The sequence below is a fragment of the Trifolium pratense genome, linkage group LG5, assembly GCF_020283565.1.
Source record: "Trifolium pratense cultivar HEN17-A07 linkage group LG5, ARS_RC_1.1, whole genome shotgun sequence".
In the NCBI taxonomy this organism is placed as follows: Eukaryota; Viridiplantae; Streptophyta; class Magnoliopsida; order Fabales; family Fabaceae; genus Trifolium; species Trifolium pratense.
In genome coordinates, this window is record NC_060063.1 from 393,709 (window position 1) to 415,973 (window position 22,265).

General features: G+C 30.5%; 1 protein-coding gene across 1 annotated transcript; it reads right to left on the reverse strand.

The window, feature by feature from the left end:
* Positions 1–449: 449 nt before the first annotated feature.
* LOC123885370 (aldehyde dehydrogenase family 2 member C4-like) lies at positions 450–10,920 on the reverse strand. The gene is made up of 9 exons (XM_045934645.1): positions 10,718–10,920; positions 7,072–7,214; positions 3,557–3,940; positions 2,829–2,918; positions 2,567–2,740; positions 2,012–2,149; positions 1,639–1,776; positions 1,463–1,524; positions 450–864 (listed from the first exon to the last, which is right to left on the reverse strand). Exons 1-9 carry the CDS (start codon positions 10,818–10,820, stop codon positions 591–593), a joined length of 1,506 nt encoding a protein of 501 aa, XP_045790601.1. The 5' UTR covers positions 10,821–10,920; the 3' UTR covers positions 450–590.
* Positions 10,921–22,265: the final 11,345 nt, after the last annotated feature.

Below are 22,265 nucleotides of genomic sequence, written 5' to 3' on the forward strand. Positions count from 1 at the left end.
AGTGGTTAGTAGTAAATTTGATAGTAAGTAATATTGTTTATGTTTCTTTTTTTTTTTATGAAAAATATTGTTTATTTTTTTTATAAAGTATTCCTTTTTAATTAATTTTCTATATTCTTATTTTTATGCGATTTTTTTTTTCTATATTTTTTTTATAATTTTGTTTTTATTATTGTCTAAACTTCTATAATGTTTTTATTTTTTTTCCTATTTTTATGCGTATAATTTATTCTATTTTGTTTCTATCTATAATTTGTTTTGTATCATTTTTTTATTTTTTGTATTTATCTTATATTTTTTTGTATATAGTTTTTATATTTTTTTACATGTTTACTGCATTATTTGTATATGCTATACTTTTGTACCATCTACTAATCTATAGCTAATTGTCAAAATTTCCTTTGATGATTAATACTAAAAAAAAGAAAGAAAAAACAATAGCAAAGATATACATACAAAATTGGTTGCATGTAATATAACATAAGATCTTACAATGTTATTATTATGATGATGAATTATACATATAAAAGATCCATTATTATTCACTATTGTTCACACTCACATACACATAACCCAAATACAAACAACATTCAAAGCCAAGGAGAATTGTAAATGGGAGTCACAACAGATTTAACTTGTAAATACTTATGTAATGATTCCAATCCAAAATCTCTTCCAAAACCACTCATCTTGTACCCTCCATAAGGAATGTCACTTCCAAAGGCAAAGTAGCAATTAACCCAAATAATTCCAGCTCTAATAGACCTTGAAACAGTGTTTGCTATGTCCAAATTCTTTGTCACAATTCCTGCTGCTAAACCATATCTTGTATTGTTTGCACTTTTAATTGCTTCCTCAATTGTCCTATAGTTTATTCATGTACATGAATTCATTACTTATGCACAATCTTACTATATAAAATCTCTTTTTGTACTATTAGAATTACTTCAACAACAATAATAAGGGTTTTGGTGCGGTAAGTTGTTGCATAATTTTCGTTCTCAATCGTTTCATTTGAAACTGACGGTTGAGATCTTCTTTTTAAGACTCAATGTTCGGCCTAGGACTGACGACTAATATGAGGGACAACAATTTCACCGTCCATTAGCAGGGGTCCATTTAATACCAGAACTTTTTTAATACATGGACTGACCCAACAGAAAAAGTGACATTGGTAGGATTCGAATCTGAAACCATGAGAGGAGCACACTCCAAGATTCGAAGCCTTCATCACCAGGCCAACCCATGTGCAAGGTTGACCTATGAATAAGGCCAACAAGACAATCGTTTTAGGCCTCCAAAAATATTAAAAAATTTCTTGATAAAAAGGGCTCGCTCATATTCATCTTTCTATATATTTTGTATTTCGCGGAACTAAAAATAACAAATTTTTTTGTATTGAATAATCATAATTTTATGGAGATCAGTAACAAATTTAATCTTATAGAAAGATATAACTTACTTGAACTTCATAAGTGCCATGACAGGGCCAAATATTTCATCTTGTGCTATACGCATGTCCTCCTAATCAAATTATAATGAACAAAAAGGAAAAGACAAATAAATATGATAGTTAATCTTTTGAATATTCTGAAAAAGTACTTACAATTATAATATTTTTCTCGAGTTAAAATTCACCTTAACATTAGAGAAAATTGTAGGTTCTAAGTAGTAACCCTTGTTTCCAACTCTTTTACCACCTGTCAAAAGGGTTGCTCCATCTTTCTTTCCATGTTCAATATAGGAAAGAATTTTTTCAAATTGCTTCTTGTCAACCTATAATAGAAATGCTCATATTTGATAACTAGAAATATAATACACTATAAAAAAATGAAATACGGACAAAAATTTAGAAACGGAAAAATGTAAATTCTATATCTAATTTTGTCGCTAACTGTTACAGAGTACAGACGTCAAATTTAGTAACTAATTTTAGTTTTACCGTCTTGGTTTTTTGTTTTGTTTTGTTATTTCAACTTTTTCAAGTGTGTGTCGATAAGTTTATCCATACCTGAGGTCCTTGCTGAACTTTGGGATCAAAAGGATCACCAACAACCCAAGCTTTTGCTTTCTCCACCAACTTCTTCTCAAATTCATCATAGATTCCTTCTTGAACAAACACACGAGAACCCGCAACACAAATTTCTCCCTAAAACCACACAAGAATAAAAAATAAAAAAAAAACTTGTTAGAAGCTATACAATTGGATTGTTCGTAAAATGTAAATGTCAGTATTACAAGTTTACAACAACGACTCTTTGTCAAAAAAAAAAAAAAAAGACTCTGATTTAAAAGAAAACAGATACAAAGAACACTTGAGATTTGATTACAAAGTTTGACCAACTGTGCCTTTATCTCTGAGACTCTGACCGCAGAGCGACTGCTTTACCTTTCTGTTAAAATACTACAATCCAATTTATAAGATTACTCTTATACTATATCATAGGGGGTCTCGCCCCGCTTGAGCAACCTGCCCGCTTATCTGTTAACTATGAGCCGTGCAACAGCATGGAACGACATGAAAAGATATCTAGATAGAAGAATCTTCTGAAGGAAAAAAAATCACCTTATTAAATACGATGCCTAAGAGAGCAAGTTCAGCAGCTTTATCGACATCAGCATCATCGAATATTAAGATGGGTGATTTTCCTCCTAATTCAAGTGAAACTGGTTTCAAATTACTTCTAGCTGCAGATATCATTATTTCACGTCCTACTTCGGTCGAACCAGTAAAACTAACCTGCACAAACACAACCAATGCAATTGCATTAGTCTTATATAGCTTTAAATCATGGTACTTTTTCAAATGTTTGATAATTAAATGGTACCTTATCAATGTCCATATGTGAGCTTATTGCAGCTCCTGCAGTTTGACCAAATCCAGGTACTACATTGAGTACTCCATCTGGAATTCCAGCCTTCAAAAGATAAAAAGCAATTAAAATTAATCAAATCAAACTCAGTTTAGATTAATTCCTAGTTTGCAAGAGCTTCTCAACACGTACGACAAAATCAACTTATAAAGTATGAGATGTCTTCCACTTATAAATACTTTTTCAGATCATATCAAATGTGACAATACAAGAAAACAACTTATTACCGATGGATATTATTGAAGGCATCAATTACAAAATGATTGTCTAACCCCTTATTTATGACGATCGTATGATTGTTGATAATCCGTTGGTGAATCATCGATTATAACGGATGTTACTCATTTTTGAACCTCGATAGTCACATTTTTCTAGTAGTGTGAATGAGATTAATATCTCATGCTCAACAATGTATATTTTTGGAGTGTGACCTGAGTAGCCTAATTACGGGTGACCTAACAAATCTTAAATAGACTCTGAAATCATCTACAAATCAATTATGTTTGATAAGAAAATATTCCGACCACAATAAATCAAAATCCCCGAATATATATCACACATGATAATGTTACTAAATGAATAAATCAAAATATCCGAATATATATATCACACATGATAATGTTACTAAATGAATTAAGGATCTATGCTTGAAAACTAAATCAATCAAATTTCTTTAACCTTACCTCCTTAGCAAGATGAGCATAAAACAAAGCAGAGAGAGGTGTTTGTTCAGCCGGCTTAAGAACCATAGTACAACCAGCAGCCAAAGAAGGAGCAACCTTAGCAGCAAACATAGTACTAGGAAAATTCCAAGGAATAATGTGTCCAACAACTCCAATCGGTTCCATCAAAGTATACGCGTGCAACTCTCGAGCAGGTTTTAAAACCTCGCCGTGAATTTTATCAGCAGCACCGGCATAGTAACGTAATGTATCTGCAACTCCAGGTATGTCAACAGCTTTACAGAAACTGTACAATTTTCCGGCATCTATTGTATCCAATGCTGCTAATTCTTCGATGTTTTGTTCAATTAAATCTGCCCATTTCGTCAAGATTTTTGCTCTTGCCTGATTAATTAACAAATCATGTCAAGTTTAATATGTCTCATAAAAGGAATGGAACCAAAAAAAGCATATGTAACATATTTTAATCATGTCATCTGTCATGTTCTGTTTTACTTTGTAGTTTGTATTATGAACTATATAAATTAGGCATTATTCATGGATAGTCCCACTTAGTAAGCGCAGTTGGTGAGCTAAGAAACAGATTTGAAACAGATTAGTATGTAAGATAAGATAAGTAAACTAAATTATTTTAAGATTTGCATTTGACTACATAAATTTTTTATGGTAAAGAATTAACTCCAAAATTAAAAATCCCTGGTAAATATAAAAGAACGTGGAGTGGACCCAGTGACAGTGATCTACAAGTTATAGAAACATATTTCTAAGTAATAGCCCAAAAGTATTATTGGACTATTTTTCACCAAGGACAGAGTCACATGATAGGTTGACAAACACATTAACACGATGTTTTCTCTCCCGATCCCCGTGTTTCTATTATACCCCTGAATTTCCAATTTTACCCTTGAAAAAATTTCGGTTTGTAGAAACCGAATTTTTTTTTTTGCCTTGAAAATAAATTTCGGTTTCTAAAATCTGAAATTTACTCTGAATTTGCACTAGAAAAAATTCGGTTTCTGCGAACCGAATTTTTCTGCAAGGGTAAAATTGGAATATTGGGAGGTATAAAAGAATCAGGAGGGTCGGGAGAAAAAGCATCCATTGACACGTGGGGGAGACTCAAAGGTGGAGCTGTCTAAGTTAAGATTTTAGACTTAAAAATTTGAGATTTTCTTCTTCTGTTCTTGGAAAGTCCTCCTTCGTCCTCGAAAATTTCAAAAATACTCTTTTCGCTACTTAAGTAGTGAACTCAAGGGCGCAGAATCTGGGAACAGTTCCATCTTAAAATGCGAATCTTATAAAATAGGGGCAAAGAAAGGAAAATTTCATCATAAAAATAGTTTCCTAAATATTTTATTAATTTTTAAAATAAAATGAATAGTTTTGATGATGGCTGAAGTTGTGGATCTAAAACCTCGAGTCTGTGGGAGAAGGTACGTGTTTCACGTGGTATTATCTTTTTGCAAAGGCATATTAACAAATTATAATAGTATCCATGGAGTAAATGGTGTAAATGGTTATGTTTGCATTTTGTAGGTTTGCACTTTTTTGTCACGAGTATAAATGGAATTTGATACTCATGATTATACTCCATCTAGTTTTTTTGTCAGGTAATTTAATGACTAGAAATTTCATTTTTAAGGTGGATAATTGGGGTGTCCGATATTCAAATTTCGACCCCATTATATAAAATGTGATACTAACTTAGCCAAGCTCATGGGGACTACTCCATCTAGTATTTATTATAAGAGAAATTTGGCTTTTAAATTCAATGAAAAGTTAATGTATCTGGAGTAAGATTTAACTACACTATAAATCGTTAGTTAGTTCAGTGGTGATTGACGCTGAATTTGGTAGAAAGGACCAGTGTTTAATGTCAAAACTGATCCCCGAACCAAATTAGACGGTTCAGTAGGCCGGATACTAGTGGTGAAAAAAAAAGACTTAACTTCATTACGCATCAACCACCTATATGCCACATTTGGTTTAAATACGTTACTATGTTAAAGTATCTTAATATAAAAATTTTATATTTAATAATACAAGAAATTTAATGCTTAAAAATTTAAAATACATAATTTTTAAAAAATAATTTCTACATTTGCTACGTTTTTTTTTTGTCAAGTAACCTAATGATTATAATTTCACTTTTTAAGGTGAAGTAGTGGAAGTACGGGGTTTGAACCCTAGTCACTGTATTTTACATGCAATGTCTCAATCAACTTAGCTATACTTACGGGAACTTACATTTGCTAGATCAACACGTGTTCTTATGACATATATTAACATTTTCCTTTAAATTAAATCCATTATTTAACATTAAACGTAGGGTTATGCTATCATTTTCTAGTTTACTTTCAATTTGCTAGGTGTGAGGTCAGCTCATTAAAAATAATAAATGGGAGGTGATCCCCCACTTTTAGGGTGATTTTGGACCATTCCGTGATAATTTAATTTGGTTGAAGTTGGAACCGAAAATTTCTCATCCCACCTACTCATTTTCTTACCACATCCCTGGAAATTTCATTTTTGCCCTTGGTCAAAAAATTCGGAACGCGTTTTCCGAATTGTTTTTGCTTTTAAAAACAACTTCGGAATGTGTTTTCCGAATTTTTTCCAAATTTGAACTAAAAAAATTCGAAAAACGCGTTCCGAATTTTTTGACCAAGAGCAAAAATGAAATTTCCAGAAGTATGGTGAGAAAGTGGGTAGTGGGATGAGAAACTTTCGTTGGAACCATTCAAAACCGACCCAACATGTTTAGTGTTTTTAAAGACAAGGAAAATGCTAATTAACTATTATACTAAAGACATTAATTAATACATTAAATATGAAGAAAAAAAGTTTTAGCATTTCTGATTATTTTTTAAAATATAAAAATTATTTTTTAAATATAAAATTTACTTTTATTATTTTCTTTGGGCATCTAAGAGATCAGGAATTTTGAAATCACTACGACGAAAATCTAAGAGATCGGTTAAGATGACCTTAAAAATAAAGAGTATTGTCAAGGAGTGACGTGAAAATATTGGTCAAGAGATATTTGTAGGACTTTGGAAGTACATTATTCTTTTTATATTCTTCTCATTTGGTCAATGGTTTCTATTTTCTGATAAATCCAAAACTATTTGTGACATCCAAAGAGATAATTTCATCATAAAAATAAAAAATAAAAAAGAATGCGTGCATTCCGGGAAGAAAATTCCAAGAAACAATAGTTATATTATTTTTCGTCAAAAAAAAAAAGTTATATTATTTCTTTCATTAAGTGTCTCAATAATTATCTTATTTTAATGATAAAATGTTTTTTTTTTTCAAAAACTAAATTTCACCTAATTTTTTTTTTAAGGAAGCAAAAGTAGAAACAACATGTTGAAACTTGTGCATTTAACTTCTTAAACATTAAATTCCACTTTTTAAATTTAAGATAATTATTCCACAATAATTTAATATTCAAATCTCGTAAAAAAAAATGAATATTTAAATCTAAAGAGTGAGAGAGAATTATAACATACAACACCGGGCATACGAGGCCATGGACCATCATCAAAAGCGACACGTGCCGCTTTCACAGCAACATCAATATCTTCTTTTGTTCCTTCTGCTATTTTCGCTATCACCTCTCCACTTCTTGGATCTATTGTCTCAAACTCTTTTCCTGTTTTTCCATTTTTGTTATTAAGAAACATAATAAACAACTCAAAAATGGAAATTTTCTATTGAAAAAAAAATCAAATTTTGACTTTAAGAAAATTGAATGTATAATTTTCAAACTAATTTTCTCTAGTAAGTACCTTAATATGTGCTTTTAGGACACATGTTAAATTTTTTCTTAAGAAAAATAGTCTTTACATTAAATTTGTCAATAATATACATATTATTTTTCAAAATTACCTTTAAATTATTAAGATAAATAAATTGTGATCTTTCGTTTCTCTTCATTTAAGAAGAGTAGTTTTGTGAAAATTTAATTACCACACCTTAAATTTTGAAAAGACTCTTATAAAATGAGACAATAAAATTTTGGAAAAAATTCTTCTATATTGAAAAGGAGGTAGTGATAATTAGTTGTTTTAACTTTGTCCGAATTTTAAACACTAATCTTGAACAAGTTAATTAGATACTCTTGTCTCACATAAACACACTAATTCTACTCAAATTTCAGAGAAAAATGCTAACTAATATCTCCAGAGCACTTAGTTAAAAAAATTCAATATGGTAAAATTACATTGAAACTTGTATATTCAATGTAAAATTTACATTTTTTATATCCATAATTTGTGTGTGTCTTAGAGACACGTGTCTTGGGGAAAGAACACTAGTTACTATTTTCTTTGGTCATTATTATAAGCAAAAATATCATTTTTTAGGTTAATTGGAAAACTAATGTACGTGGTCTATTTGCATATAATAGTGGTCGGAGAGTAGAGTTGGGAATGGGCTAAGCCGAGCTAGGCTTTGCCAAGCTTGAGGTTGGCCTGTCAAAAAATCGAAGGTCTGAGCCTGACCTGTGGCCTATCGTAGACTTATTTTTTAGACCTGAGTCTGACCTTTTGAAAGTCTGATGTAGTCTGTTAGCCTATTTAAAAATATATTTCACATGAGCATGTTTAATAAATAATTATATTTATTTTTAAATATACTTATGAACTAATAAACTAATGTTGCTTTTGATATTTAACATGATATTTTCGAAAATTCGACTATATATGTTATCATATTTCAATTCTGGTTTTTAATAATACATTTATATATATATGTGAAAAACTAATGTAGACTAATAAACCTAAACTACTAAAAAAATTAATAGATTTATAATTTAATTAAAGTACAAATTTTAATATATTAAAAAATAATAGTAGGAAAAATATTATTCATATATTAACTTAACTAGGCCGGGCTAGTAGGCCTAAGAGACATTTTTAATGGCCTGCAGTCTGACCTTTTTGGCTAAATAGATTTATAATTTATTTTTTTTGGTCTGTTCTATTTAATGAAATAGACTAGCCTAACTAGAGCATATGTAGACTAGGCCATAAGCCTCTGATCTGGCCTATTTTCACCTCTACCAAAGTGAGTATGACTCATTTAAATATCCAAATATTACGATTCCTTTTATGACAACAATGGAACTCGGTTCTATTCTACCACATTTCATGAGTCCAAACAAAACTTTGTTTTAACAAATGAGTACAAACAAAACTTAAAAGTTAAAAGTCTCTGTCTCATTAATTTAGTTGTGTTTATTTAGCATACCCTAGTTGTGGACCTCATATACTAGCATGATTTAAGAATGAGTAAATTACGGTTGAGGCCAACTCTTATCTAACCTCATAAGTCCAACCATTGAATTGAAACTATGCAACATGATTTTTCATTTTTCATCTCATATTCTCATTTTCTATATGTGTAAAATTGCGTGCCGTATATTATCATTCCACTTTCATCTTTTATATTATAAGCTTGTATACACGAGCAAACTCTAAACCCTAATTTGTTTTCCTATTTTCCCTCCATTTTATCTTGCAATTTTTATTAAAAAATAATACAATTTTGTCTTGACTAGGATTCGAACCCGCAAACCTTCAATGAAAGACAATATTTCCAACCACTATGGCAAGTATACCAATTGTGATTAAAATTATGTGCAATAATTGATAAGCACCATCAATTTTAAAAGTATATCATATCAAAATTATTGTTGACTATATTATTCATCACGAAATATTTTTATGTCTTTCCTGATCAATGATTTTTTTTCTACCGGATCATAAATTTAGAGAATAATTATCATGTGAGATTTGGAAAGTTATTATCACGTGTGATTCGGAAAGTTATTATCAAACTCAATTCTGCTAAATCAATTTTTTTGCAATACAACGAAACACAACCATAGTCATGTCACTAATCACATTCATTACTTTGATTTTAACATTGCAGATTTAATATTAATCGATGATCAATTGATACAATATGCACTAGCAAACCAATTGTGATGTAAATTATGTCCACAAAGTGTTAAGCTCCATCAACTTTCATAGGAAAGATTTCATACGACAATTAAGCACCATCAATTTTCATTGCACAATTTAAACAATTAAAAACCAATAATCTCTTATATTATAAGCTTGCTAACATAAGCTAACCCTAAACCAAATTTTTTCCCCTCTCATTTTCTCTTTCTTTTTATTGCAGCTTTATATTAAAAAAAAATACAGATTTGTCATCGAACCTGCATCCCTTACTTACAATAAAATCTTTCAACCGCTAAAACATGTGCTTCAATTATGAAAGAATTTAGGAATCCTAATATGTTAACCCCGTTTTCAATAAATTTGAACGGCAGAATTAATCACAATTTTTATTTATTTATGGATGTCTACTTAAGTTTATGTTCTTGATTATGTCTTAAATTTTTTTTAACCTTTAATTATCATCAATTTTTTAACCTTTAGTTATCAGCAATTTTTTTTAATAAGTAAACAAAATGATGTGGTTCCAAATTTATTTAAAAAATATATAAAATATAAAATAAGCACATAAACAAATATAGAATAATTAGTCCATGAAATTCCCTATACTACTCTTATTGAAAATGCTCTTAGAATTTTTGTATTTTATTTTTTATTGTTACATATTACACCTAATTAGACCCATGCGGTGCATGGGTCAAAGTTCTAGTGTGATATAAACAAAAGAGGAAAAATTTAAGGGTCTTGTTAACATGTGCCCTAAGGGCACATGATAAGATATACCAAAATAGAAATTCAACATTTAATGATACAAGAAATTTAATGCTTCAAAAGTCAAAATACACAAATTAGCATTTAATAATTTCTATTTTTAGTTCTTTAACATGTGCCTTAAGGACACAAGTTAACATTCTCCAAAATTTAAAACCAATAAATTAATAATCTAGAAGGTATGATAAGCTTGAGAAGCAATGAAATTCAATCAAACTCTATACATAAAAAAAATATGGTTATTCAAATTATTGTGAATGGGAAAATACTAACTTATCATCAAGTAATTCTTAACATTTTCATATTAAAAAAATATAAGAAAAAACTTGAAATAAAATAAAGGGGTATTATTGAAGAAGAAAAAGAATGATCTATAGAAAGAAAAAAAAGAAGAGAAGATGTAAAATTAGTGAAGAACCTGAAATCGAATCAACAAATTTTCCATTGATGAAGAGCTTAGTGAACTTGATGGTGGGAATCTCAAGGGAGAAATTGGTTTTGCCATTGGAAGAAAGAGTCATTTTTTTGTGTTTCCCAAAGAAACTAGAGAGTATATAGAAAAGGCTACTTGTTCAAGTTGGGGCCTTTAATTTCGAAGAAAATAGGAAGAGGGTACTTAATATTTTATAGACCCATCCATGATAGTGACAAACAAGAATGTGTTGGCAGAAGGGTAAAAATGTGACACGATTTGTCATATGTGACACATGATCATGGGACATAGGCCACATATTTTGAGATGAGCTATTTTTACTTTGAAAATATTGGTCAAAGTAAGCAAAGCATGATCTTGGTTTTTATAATAATTTACAGTAAAACAAAAAGCCAGTTTACCGGCGGTTCACTTTGTACATTTGTTGAGGCAGATGAATCGGGCATTTTCGAAGAGGGAAGGAAACTTTGATTAAAAGTAAATATTTGTTTACAATCAAAGCGGGAGAGAATAATATATTCATATACATATTATGGTAGAAATAAGTTTTACATCAAATAGTATATAGATATATGTAAATCTTTTCTAACTTAATCAAAGTCTTTAGTTTCATCCCTAATTTAGGCATAGACTCGAAAGATTAATCTCTTTAGTTGCACTGCATGCCGATAATATAAAACCTTTTACACTTCAAAACATCTTAAATAGTTTAAAGTCTTTATTTTAAGGATCATGCTATTTCCAGGACAATTAATGGTTAAAGAAATAAAAATATATTGTGGGCGTGTGAGGAGGAGTTGCTGGGTGGGAGAGTGTCAGTCTTTACTTTTTACCCTTTCTTTGCAGGATCATGTTTCAGATAGGTGGCAGTGACAGTCTGACTTGGACGATGTGTATACTGTCCGTGGTGCATATCAGTTATTGACGTCTCAGGATGCGGTTACCTTGGATGCTGCGTCAAACCTCATTTGGCACCGCCGGGTTCCTTTGAAGGTTTCCATCTGTGCCTGGCGACTCTTGCGGGACAAGTTACCTACTAAAGCAAACCTGGTTACTCGAGGGATTTTATCTGAGGCGGACCATCATTGTGTTTATGGTTACGGAGAGATTGAGACAACTCAGCATTTGTTCCTTTCATGCAGTACTTTTGGTGCCCTTTGACCCCTTGTTAGTTCCTGGATTGGCTCTTCTCTGGTGACTGCTCAGACTCCTTCAGATCATTTTGTCCAGTTTTCAGATTCAGCAGGTGGTCTCCGAGCACGACGTTCTTTCTTGCAGCTCATTTGGCTTGCTGTTGTGTGGGTTGTGTGGACCGAGAGAAACCATAGATTGTTCAGAGGTTCAGCAAATTCAGTGCATCATATGTTGGACAAGATCAAGACTTTTTCCTACCGGTGGTTGAAAGCGACGAGTGTTAATCTTGCTTTGAACTGTCATAGCTGGTGCTCTAGTCCTATGTTTTGCTTGGGCCTTGTTTAGTCTCTTTTGGTTCTTGTATCTTGACTCTTTGTAACCTTACTTAGTCTTTCCTGACACGTCTTGTGCTGGGTAGATTATTGGTCTTTTATATATATATATATATATATATATATATATATATATATATATATATATATATATATATATCATCTTGGCTGTTTCAAAAAAAATAAAAGAAATAAAAATAGAAATAAAGACAAAAATTTTAAGTAGAAAATATTCTTTTTTAAAATTTCAAGATATGAATACACTATTCTTAAAATTATATTACTATTTTTATTTTCTTAACCATTGTCGTAGAAGCAATGTTTAACATTGACTTATTTTAATATTAAAAATTAGAGCACTTAAACACCAAAAAGTCGAACTATTTCATTTCCGTAGTATATTATAAATATCATCTCAATATTTAATAATAAAATATGAAAAGGCCAAATACATTCAGAGGTCTTTAAGTTTTGCGTTTATAACACTTAGGTCCTTTAAGTTTTACGTTTACAAAAATACTGATGTAACTGTTAATTTTGATGTTAACCATGATGAACTTGAAGTCCAATATGATGTGAATCTCGAGGTCCAGACAATTGAGGCCTAACTGAAAAGGAAGATAACTGGAAGAATGATAGCGGTCCAACAAATTAAAATTTAAAGAACAAATTTATTAGCCAAAAAATTTTAAAACCTATTTATTATCTAAAAAATTTAGAAAATCTAACAATTATAAATACAAAACTCAAAAAGATTCATGAATATATTTGGCCTAATGGAAATTTATGAGTTTGGCTCAAAATTTAGAAACCCAGCTGTATGCATTTAAAGAGTTATACCTAAACCTAATATACCTAATTATCATGCAATTTTGTGTAAATTGGGGAAACTAAGTTTTCTAACTAATCTTGAGGTTAAGAGAACCTAAAGAACCCACCTGAATTGATAGCAATTGGAAAATAGCCCTTACATGATGAAATGACTAGTATCGGTGGAATTTGATGTTAGAATATTTTCTAATATTCTGTGGGCTGTAATCAATTGTGGGTTTTGGTTTTAATAAAAACGGGTTGATGTTGTTGTGATCCATTTGATGATGCTTAAGCCCGGTAATTGTGATCAGTAATAATGAGCTTGAACACTAATTCTGATTTGTGTAGAAACAAAGTGTAGGCCCAACTCTAGAGTCCATGATGGGTGGTACTAGGGTTGTTATCTTATAAATAGATAGGCTAAGTCCCCTTTGCCGTCACGTCGTCAAGCTAGCAATAAGCTGAACGCTCATTTGTTGTCTTCCCCATCAAAGACCTCAAAGACTGGAGCATGTGATTAGGCAGAGGAAGACCTTGTCTAGTATATCGATGTTTTCGATATTGGTGCGCTTCCGATAACGATGGTTTGTGATTATGATTATCAAGTAAGTGTGTTCTAATTTTATATAATATATCGATCTCTAAATTGTTAATTATTACATTTGAGATATTTAATGTGTATGTTTGGTGAACTATGTAAAGATGCTGTGAAAATTATGCAGGTCGCGTGTTTGAGCGGGTTCAAACATTTCTTGAATCGGTGCAGTTTCCTGAAAACTTAAAAATTGTACATTCTGAGAATATGGACCGGTGCATGAGAGTCATGAGCCGATGCATAAATTCTACAGAGTGTTTTTATAAAACTGGAAACGAATGCATCGATGCAATCCATGGATGAATCAACTCAAACAGGGCTTGGACAGGTTTTGACCCGGTATGAAGGAACCTTGTGTCGATGCATATAACTCAGGACTTGTTTTCTTAAAAATGGGGTTATGTGAATCGATGCATATTTCTCTGAACCGGTGCAAAACTGACATTTTGGTAAAAATCCTTGGTTTACATACATTTCAGCAAAAGAAATCAATTAAAGATTAGCTTAGAATATAGAGATTAGTACATATTTCGGGAAGGTTTTCTTTCTTTTGGGTAGGATAACCATTCAGGATTAGGAATTATGTTTCCGAATTTATCGAGATGTTTGGTCATTAGAACCAATATCAGGAAGCGTGATCATTAGTACCATGTCAGGGGATTCATATCCAAAATCATGTAATAAGAACTGTAAGCTCATGTTGTATTCCGACGTACATTATTACCGGTAATACCAGGCCAGACACTCCGGGACCGGCTTACCTCGGAGTGATCCTGTGAGGATAAAACGAACAAGATAATTAATCCGTGTTACACCATTTATTTATTATGCTTTATGTTATGTTATAAAATTATGAAATTATGTTATGGACTGATTATGACTCAGGATTAGATTAGAATGAGAGAACTATTAGTTCAGTTGCCTCAGTGTAGTCACCAGTAGTTGGGTAGTAGGACTCACTGAGACTTAGTAGTCTCATCTCACGCCTTTCAATTTTTTTTAGGTAGACAGGTTAACCTGAACAAGGACCAGACATGAACTGATGATCGAGGCGGAGCTTGGATTATCGGATTTAGAAGACTCCAGTCTTCTTTGTTTTGTGTTATTCTGTATATATGGAATTCATTTTTTCCATCCGCTGTGATATACTGGATATTATCACATTATTCTTGTGAAGTCTTGTAATTTCAATCAATTATTCTGTAATTTTAATGTATTCAGATTCAATTATTAATATCTCGACCGAATATTCTAGACAATTTAGTTGGGGTGTTACAATTGCGCAGGGACGAAACTAGGTAGAAAGAAAATGGGCGGTCGCCACCCCTATAACCAAGGAATCATGGTGTATATATCTAATATATACAAGCTTGCCCCTGTTAAATAAACTGCTAACCCACATGATTTATCATAAAAATGGATTTAAATGGACATAGTAGTATTAAAGTATTTCATTAGTGCATGTTATAAGTGAATGAATTTTAATTCCTATTTTCAATGAATAATCAATGGTAGTCTTAACCATTATGTTTTTTTTTTAAGTAGTCTAATGACTAGAAATTTCACCTTAAAGATGAATAAGTGAAATGTCAGGAATTCGAACCCTGACTCCTGCATATATAATGCAATATCCATACTAACGGAGCTAAGCACACAGAGACAACCATTATGATTATTTTACTTGTGTTTGAAAGAAAAGAAAAATTGCGCAAAAAGTTTAATATATTTGTTAATAATAAATGCTAGTCGTTCTTTATTTTCTTTAGGATTAAATTTGTATATAAGTCTCTGTTAGCATAACTCACTTAATAAGAGTATTATAATATGTAAAGGTCAAAATTCGAACTAGAAATTCTCCATTTATTTATTTAAAGGGTAAAATTTTGTCCACTGGACTCTTAGACAAAAAAAATTGTATATACAAATCACACCAAATAAATAATGGTAAAATAAATATTTGTAAAGATTTAAAAACTAACATATAAAAGTGGCATGATGATGTGATTTATTTTATTGAAATATGTAAATTAGAAAAAACTTACATCGTTAATACTCTCATTTTAACATAGTATGTACATTTTCGCCACCCTTAATATTTTTTTCTGGTTCCGTCATGTGAGTCTGGTTGCGCAGGCTGTATGGGCCTGCCTTTGTTTTCAATCAATAGTACATGAAAATTTAATTCCTTAGTTTTTATGATACATTCACAAATTTTTTAAAAATATTTTAAAAGTAAAAATTGGTAAAGCCAATAATTATCTGCAGGGATGTAAATGGTAAATTTACACAAAAAAATACACTTTTAAACTCAATATTCTATGCACAAGGAATTCTACCTTGCTTCCAGTCTTATATAAGTCAACAATTCATTTCATTTTTTAAATTCATAAAAAAATATACATTAATTGTTAATTATTTAATATAATTAAAAAATAAATTGTTGTTTGTATATGAGATAAGAGTAAGTAATATATAAGTCAACAACAAAAGTTTGTAACATATCATGGCATTCTAAAATAAATTGTTCCTCTGTATCAAAATAAATTAATAAAATAAATTGTTCCAGTTATAAAAAAAGAAAAAAAAGAAAATTGGTTCAGACAAAACAGTGTGAGAATTAATTAAGTATTGTGATTGTGAAATTTTACTTTCAATAATGTCGTGGGTGTGTACAAGGAAAAATGGAATAACTAAATTGCACAATTTAAAAGATAAAATAATGTTCCGTAAAAAAAAAATGTTGTGGGGACAAAAATATAACACATACTAATAACTTCAAACACGTTCCCGTGAGCTTAGCACAGTTGGTAGAAACATCACACTATATGTGTATAAGGCCGGATTCGAACCTGGACACTCCAATTAAAAAAAAACTTCAAACACCCTAAAGTATCGTTTGTTTATTGCATAATATAATATAATATAATAGAGCACCAAGATAGAATAATAGAGCACCAAGATAGAATAATACATCGAATCTAATATAAAATTACGTGATTATATATAGTTATAATTTATTTAAAATAAAATATTACACGGCTCATTACATGTTCATAGAGTAGGTTCAGTACTATTTTTTATGTGGAGATAAATACAATTTATTTTATTTTATTTTATTTTTGGGTCATGTTAAACTAAACAGTGCTCCCGGGACACTAGTTAAACATACTAAAAAGTCGAACTATTTAAGGTATTGAATACACAATTTACAAGATAAAATTTTCATTTTGATATCCTTAACTAGTATTTCGGAAACACTATTTAATATTTTTCTTTATGTTCTATATCAAAAAGGTTAAGCATGTTAGGCTTTGAGGATTTGTAAGAGTCATAGAAAGCCTGATGATTTAAAAATTGCTAACAAATACACTTACATATTATTCACTAACGAAGTTATCACCACGTTAATAACGAAATTCAAATTTAATTTTTTTATTTGAATTTAATCTTTACCAACTGAACCAACATACGTTAACAACGATACAGTCCATTTCTATTTTCTAAGCGATGTCTCCGGACATTAAGGGAACTCTCCATTGTAAAAGAGAAAAAATATTTGAAACTGAAACTGCATAATTGAAAAGAGGAGGACTTAGGTCACACAATTATGGTATTTTGAGACTACTTCATCGGTAATACTTTATAAGCAAAAATTAATTTTTTGGGGTCATTGTATTTTTAATGTATATATTAAATATACAATGAACCTAAAAACTGCATTTTTGCTTAACACCGGGAGTATTTATCTATACATGAAGTTTTAGTATTGTAAAAAAAATAAAAAATGAAGTTGTGGTAGATGATCTTGAAGACAATATGCAGGACAATGTAGTAGTTATTGCAATCAGTGTTACTTGTCGTGTGTGTTGGGTCTTGGTTTGTGTCCAATTTATGCTAAAATAAGTTTGTTTTTTTTTACCGTAATGCTAAAATAAGTTATTATGGGTGAAATATTGATTCCAATAATCTTCCTCCTCACAATTTTGTAATTATGGTTATTGATGAATGATGATATATATATTTTGCGTGACAATTATATCATGGCTTTTATGTCAAAATTAATAATGTTAGCAACACTTAATCTAACATATTTTTTTGTGTTCATGAGCTCAACTTAGTTGGTAGTAGGGACATCAGGTTATATACATAGAAGTCGAAGTTCGAACTCCGAACACTCCACTTATCCGTCTTTAAGTGAAATTTTTAGTCACTATGCTACTTGATAAAAAAAATATATCTAACATGTGTTTTTAAAATTAAACTTTTTATTGGTTGAAATTCATGTAAATTCCAATTATTATTTTTGGGTCAGGTAGCCTAGTGGCTTAAAATTTCACCTTTAAAGATGGATAAGTGGAGTGTCCGGGGTTCAACCCCGGCTCCTGCATATAAAATGGTGATGTCTCTACCAATTGAGCTAAACTCTTATCCGTGAACGTATTGAGCAATATAATACCGAAGTAAAAATTGTAAATATAGGTACGGTACTTCAAGTAGATGACGACATTGCTCGTATTTATGGTCTTAATGAAGTAATGGCAGGTGAATTAGTAGAATTTCAAGATGGTACTGTAAACATTGCTTTGAATTTGGAATCATGAGGACCATGTAAATTCCATTTTATTATAGAAATAAAGATCCATCCAAAACCAATTAGAAAACTCCTAACCTTCCTAACTAAATGTTAGAAAACTCATAACCTTCCTAACTAAATGTTGATATGACATAATGATGTTTTCTCTTTAGGCCTCTCATGGTTCTTTTCCACCCTCTGGATTTTACCTTTTTGCCCTTCAATAAAAACTTCAGTTTCTACGAACCGAATTTTTTTTGTCTTGAAAAAAAAATCGGTTTCTGTTAACTGAAATTTTCCTGAATTTGAACTATAAAAAACTTCAGTTTCTGCGAACCGAAGTTTTTATCAAAAGCAAAATTGGAATATTTAGAGGTATAAAAGATACAACAGAGACCCGAAGAGAACACATCTAACATAATAGCTGACCACTTTAAATTAGTGTAGACATTATATGGGATTAGGTCCATTAAAAGCAACAGCAACAAAAATGAAATGGCCCATATTTAATCTCTTATTTTATATTAATATTTTTGCAGTATTAAATATTAATTATAAAGATGATTATATATATAACAAATCAGTAATTGAAATTAGTTAAAGAATATCTATGACCAGGGCTGTCCCTGCAACTATTTGGAGGACCTGCTCGAATATTAAAAACGGCTTCTAATAAAAAAATAAAATCTCTAATTAAATTGTAAATCACAAAAAATATTCTCTTTTGTTTTACAAAATGAAAAACATCACATGTTGAGTTAGGATCAACATGTTGAATATATAGGTCGGCCAATAGAGTTTTTTGATAGCCTAAATATGTTAGGTTATAAACTCTTATAGGCTGACCTAACTTATTTCTACCATTATCTCTTACATACAAAAATTGTTTATTAGCGGTTGACAATATCAAACTTTCACTAAGATAGAAAATTTAAAACTACATTAATTGACATTTGGCAAGAATTTTTTTTTGGTACAACATTTGGCAAGAAATTCCGACCCCGCAAGCAAGTGAATCTCTAACTCGAGCAAGATTTCCATGATCACGTGACCATATAATCACACTACATGATTTTTTATTATTTATGAAATAATTAGAAGAATAAAATAAAAAAATTCAAATTTAATATGAGTGCAAAAAAATTATATTTGATCACATGACCCCAAAAAAAAAATTCTCTCTAACTCTTGCACCCAATAACAGTAGCGAAACTTAATAATTTTCTCGGTAGGTCAAACAAATTAGAAATATGCATGAATATAATAAGAGTTTAATTTTTGTGCACTGTCGGTGTAAAGATTTTTTACACATACATCCAATAATGTGTTGCCACATCATTTAATGAATGTGACACATCATATGTTTTTAATTACCATACATGTTGAGCTATATATATCAATAACATCATCAATCGTTCAAACAAGTAACCAAATTACATCATCAGTTGTTTTGGTAAAATATTTTTTATCTTATGTGATAAGAAGTGTCATATTTATATATTTATTAATGTTGACTAATTGATTAATTTTCTAAATAGGCTAAAGTAATTCAAGTATTTTATGTTGACTAATTGATTAATTTTCTAAATAGGCTAAAGTAATTCAAGTATTTTATGTTGACTAATTGATTAATTTTCAAAAGTAGGCTAAAGTAATTCAAATATTTTTAGTAATTCAATTGCCATTTTTATTTTCTACTGAAATGATTTTGTCACTATTCTATGATATCCCTTTTATCTATCTTTCTTGCTTTCATATAATAAGATATAATAGGATAGGTAATATTCAGATTGTGCCAGATTTTTGCTCCTCATTCATTTTCTAACATGTATAATATTGTAAGTCGTGTACTGATATACATAATTAGTTGAAAGATCGTATAGTATTTGGTAGAAGATATCTTAATAGTAATTTAAAAGAAAAGATATCTTAATATAGTATAATTTTATATCCCCAAAAAAATAAAGATATATATATATATATATATATATATATATATATATATATATATATATATATATAGGGGTTTTCTAACTTAGACCCTAGTTAGGTCTAAGTTAGCAAGGTGCACCTTTTGAGTTGGACAAAAATACCCATTTTTTTTTTTTGAAACAATAGAGCAACTGGGGCATGTATGTAATTTGCATCATAAAAATACCCTTTTTTTTTTTTTTTGAAACAATAGAACAACTATTACATTTTTTAAATTTCTTCCAAATTTCGACCTCATTTTACGTGCGAATCGAACGCCGATTTCAAAAAATAATACCGGAAACCTTTGTAAAATTGAAAAACGATCAAAATCCATATAAGGAACGTCGAGTTTCGTTGAGTATTGAGGGAGATCGAACCGGGTCAAAAACCGGGTCGCACGACCCGTTTCTGCATAAAACGGGTGGGAGGGACGATGAACAGTGCGCGTCGCCCACGCCCACTCTCACCGGAGGCGCGTGGGGGCGCGTGCGGCCTCAGGGAGGCTCTATTTTTTTTTTATTTTTTCATAATAAAATAGTAGATAATATTATGGAAATTTTGGTATATTGTATGAAATTTTTGGAGACCCGAAACTATTTTTAGTTAATTAAATGAGTAAAAAGGTAATTAAAAATATTATAATTCCATAAAAAATTTCCAAAATTTTATGTAAAGTACTATGAATTATTTAGAACCCTCTTGTGTACCTCACTCTCCCTAGTTCAAGTCATGAAAGTATTTTCACAAATTCCGCTGATTATTTAAAACCATTTAACAAATAATAATAATAATTTCATAGATTTGTACTCTGAAACCAATTGTGTTTTTATTTGTTTCTAATAAAATATTAGATAATATTCTGGAACTTTTGGTATATTTTATGAAATTTTTTGAGACCTGAAACTATTTTTCGTTAATTAAATGAGATAAAACGGTAATTAAAAACTATTGTTTGCTTCTGAAACCATTTAGCTGGAAGAATGGTTTCAGAGAGTTATACTGTGAAACCATTCTAGCAGTAAAATGGTTTCAGAAGCAAACAATTAAAAATCAACTCCCCTGAAACCATTCTATCAGTGAAATGGTTTCAAAGTACAACGCTCTGAAATCATTGTACCAGCTAAATGGTTTCAGAATGGTTTCAGAAGCAAACAATTAAGAAATTACTCACTGAAACCATTCTACCAGTAAAATGGTTTCAGAGAGTTATACTGTGAAACCATTCTACCAGCTAAATGGTTTCACAGTATTATATAAAGATAATTAAAGGTAGTGAAAAATTGAGTTTTTTTTTTTGAGTCCAAATCAAACGAACCAAGTCTCTACTTGTAGACAAAAAAAAATTATGAATTTTGGTATAAAAATAAAAAAATAAAAAATTAATTTACAACGAAATAATTGAGTTTAAAGTATTAAATGAAAAAAAAAACACGCCAACCACCCAGCAGTTGACACGTGTCCTGCTTTTTTAAAATGAAATTTTCTCTCTCCAGGCGCAGATCTAGTGTGGTGCACGCGCTGGCTTATCATGGAGATGGATGATCTGGACTGTCTGATTGATCCGACAGCCATGATGAGATCATCTCTTGGCCGTCTGATGGAAATCAACGATCTGTAACGGTGGTCCTGTGGATCAGCACCAATATGTTTTTTTTTTTTTTTAAAAAGAAAGGGTATTTTTGTCCAACTCAAAAGGTGCACCTTGCTAATTTAGACCCAACTGGGTCTAAATTAGCAGCCCCCATATATATATATATATATATGTTTATTTATGTTTGAACTTCCAAACACATGGCAAATTTGGACCCGGGAGTTTAATAATTCTAAAATTTATTTTCAGATATCATTTATTACGTGAATCAATTTGAACCATAATAATAAGGGTAAATTACAATACCTCCCCTGAGGTCAATGTAAATACAACCAACACCCCTTATATTTTCCCAATTAAAATGTGGTCATGAATTATCCTTCTACTCCTCCCAATTTTTTCTTTGAAGAAGCCAAAATGGAATATATTAACACAAACAGTCTCCCCAGCACAAGACGTACCGAGGTAGACTACAAAAGTTTACAATAGAGTCAAAGAAATGCAATCACAATCAAATCATA

Bases quoted from the DNA above. Each gene is read 5' to 3' on its own strand.
- LOC123885370 (XM_045934645.1), bottom strand. From the start codon at position 10,820: ATGACTCTTTCTTCCAATGGCAAAACCAATTTCTCCCTTGAGATTCCC. The intron at 2,741-2,828 runs GTACCATTTAAT...GTGTTTGTGCAG, and splicing joins CACATATGGACATTGATAAG to GTTAGTTTTACTGGTTCGAC. The intron at 1,525-1,638 runs GTGAATTTTAAC...TAATTTGATTAG, and splicing joins CAATTTTCTCTAATGTTAAG to GAGGACATGCGTATAGCACA.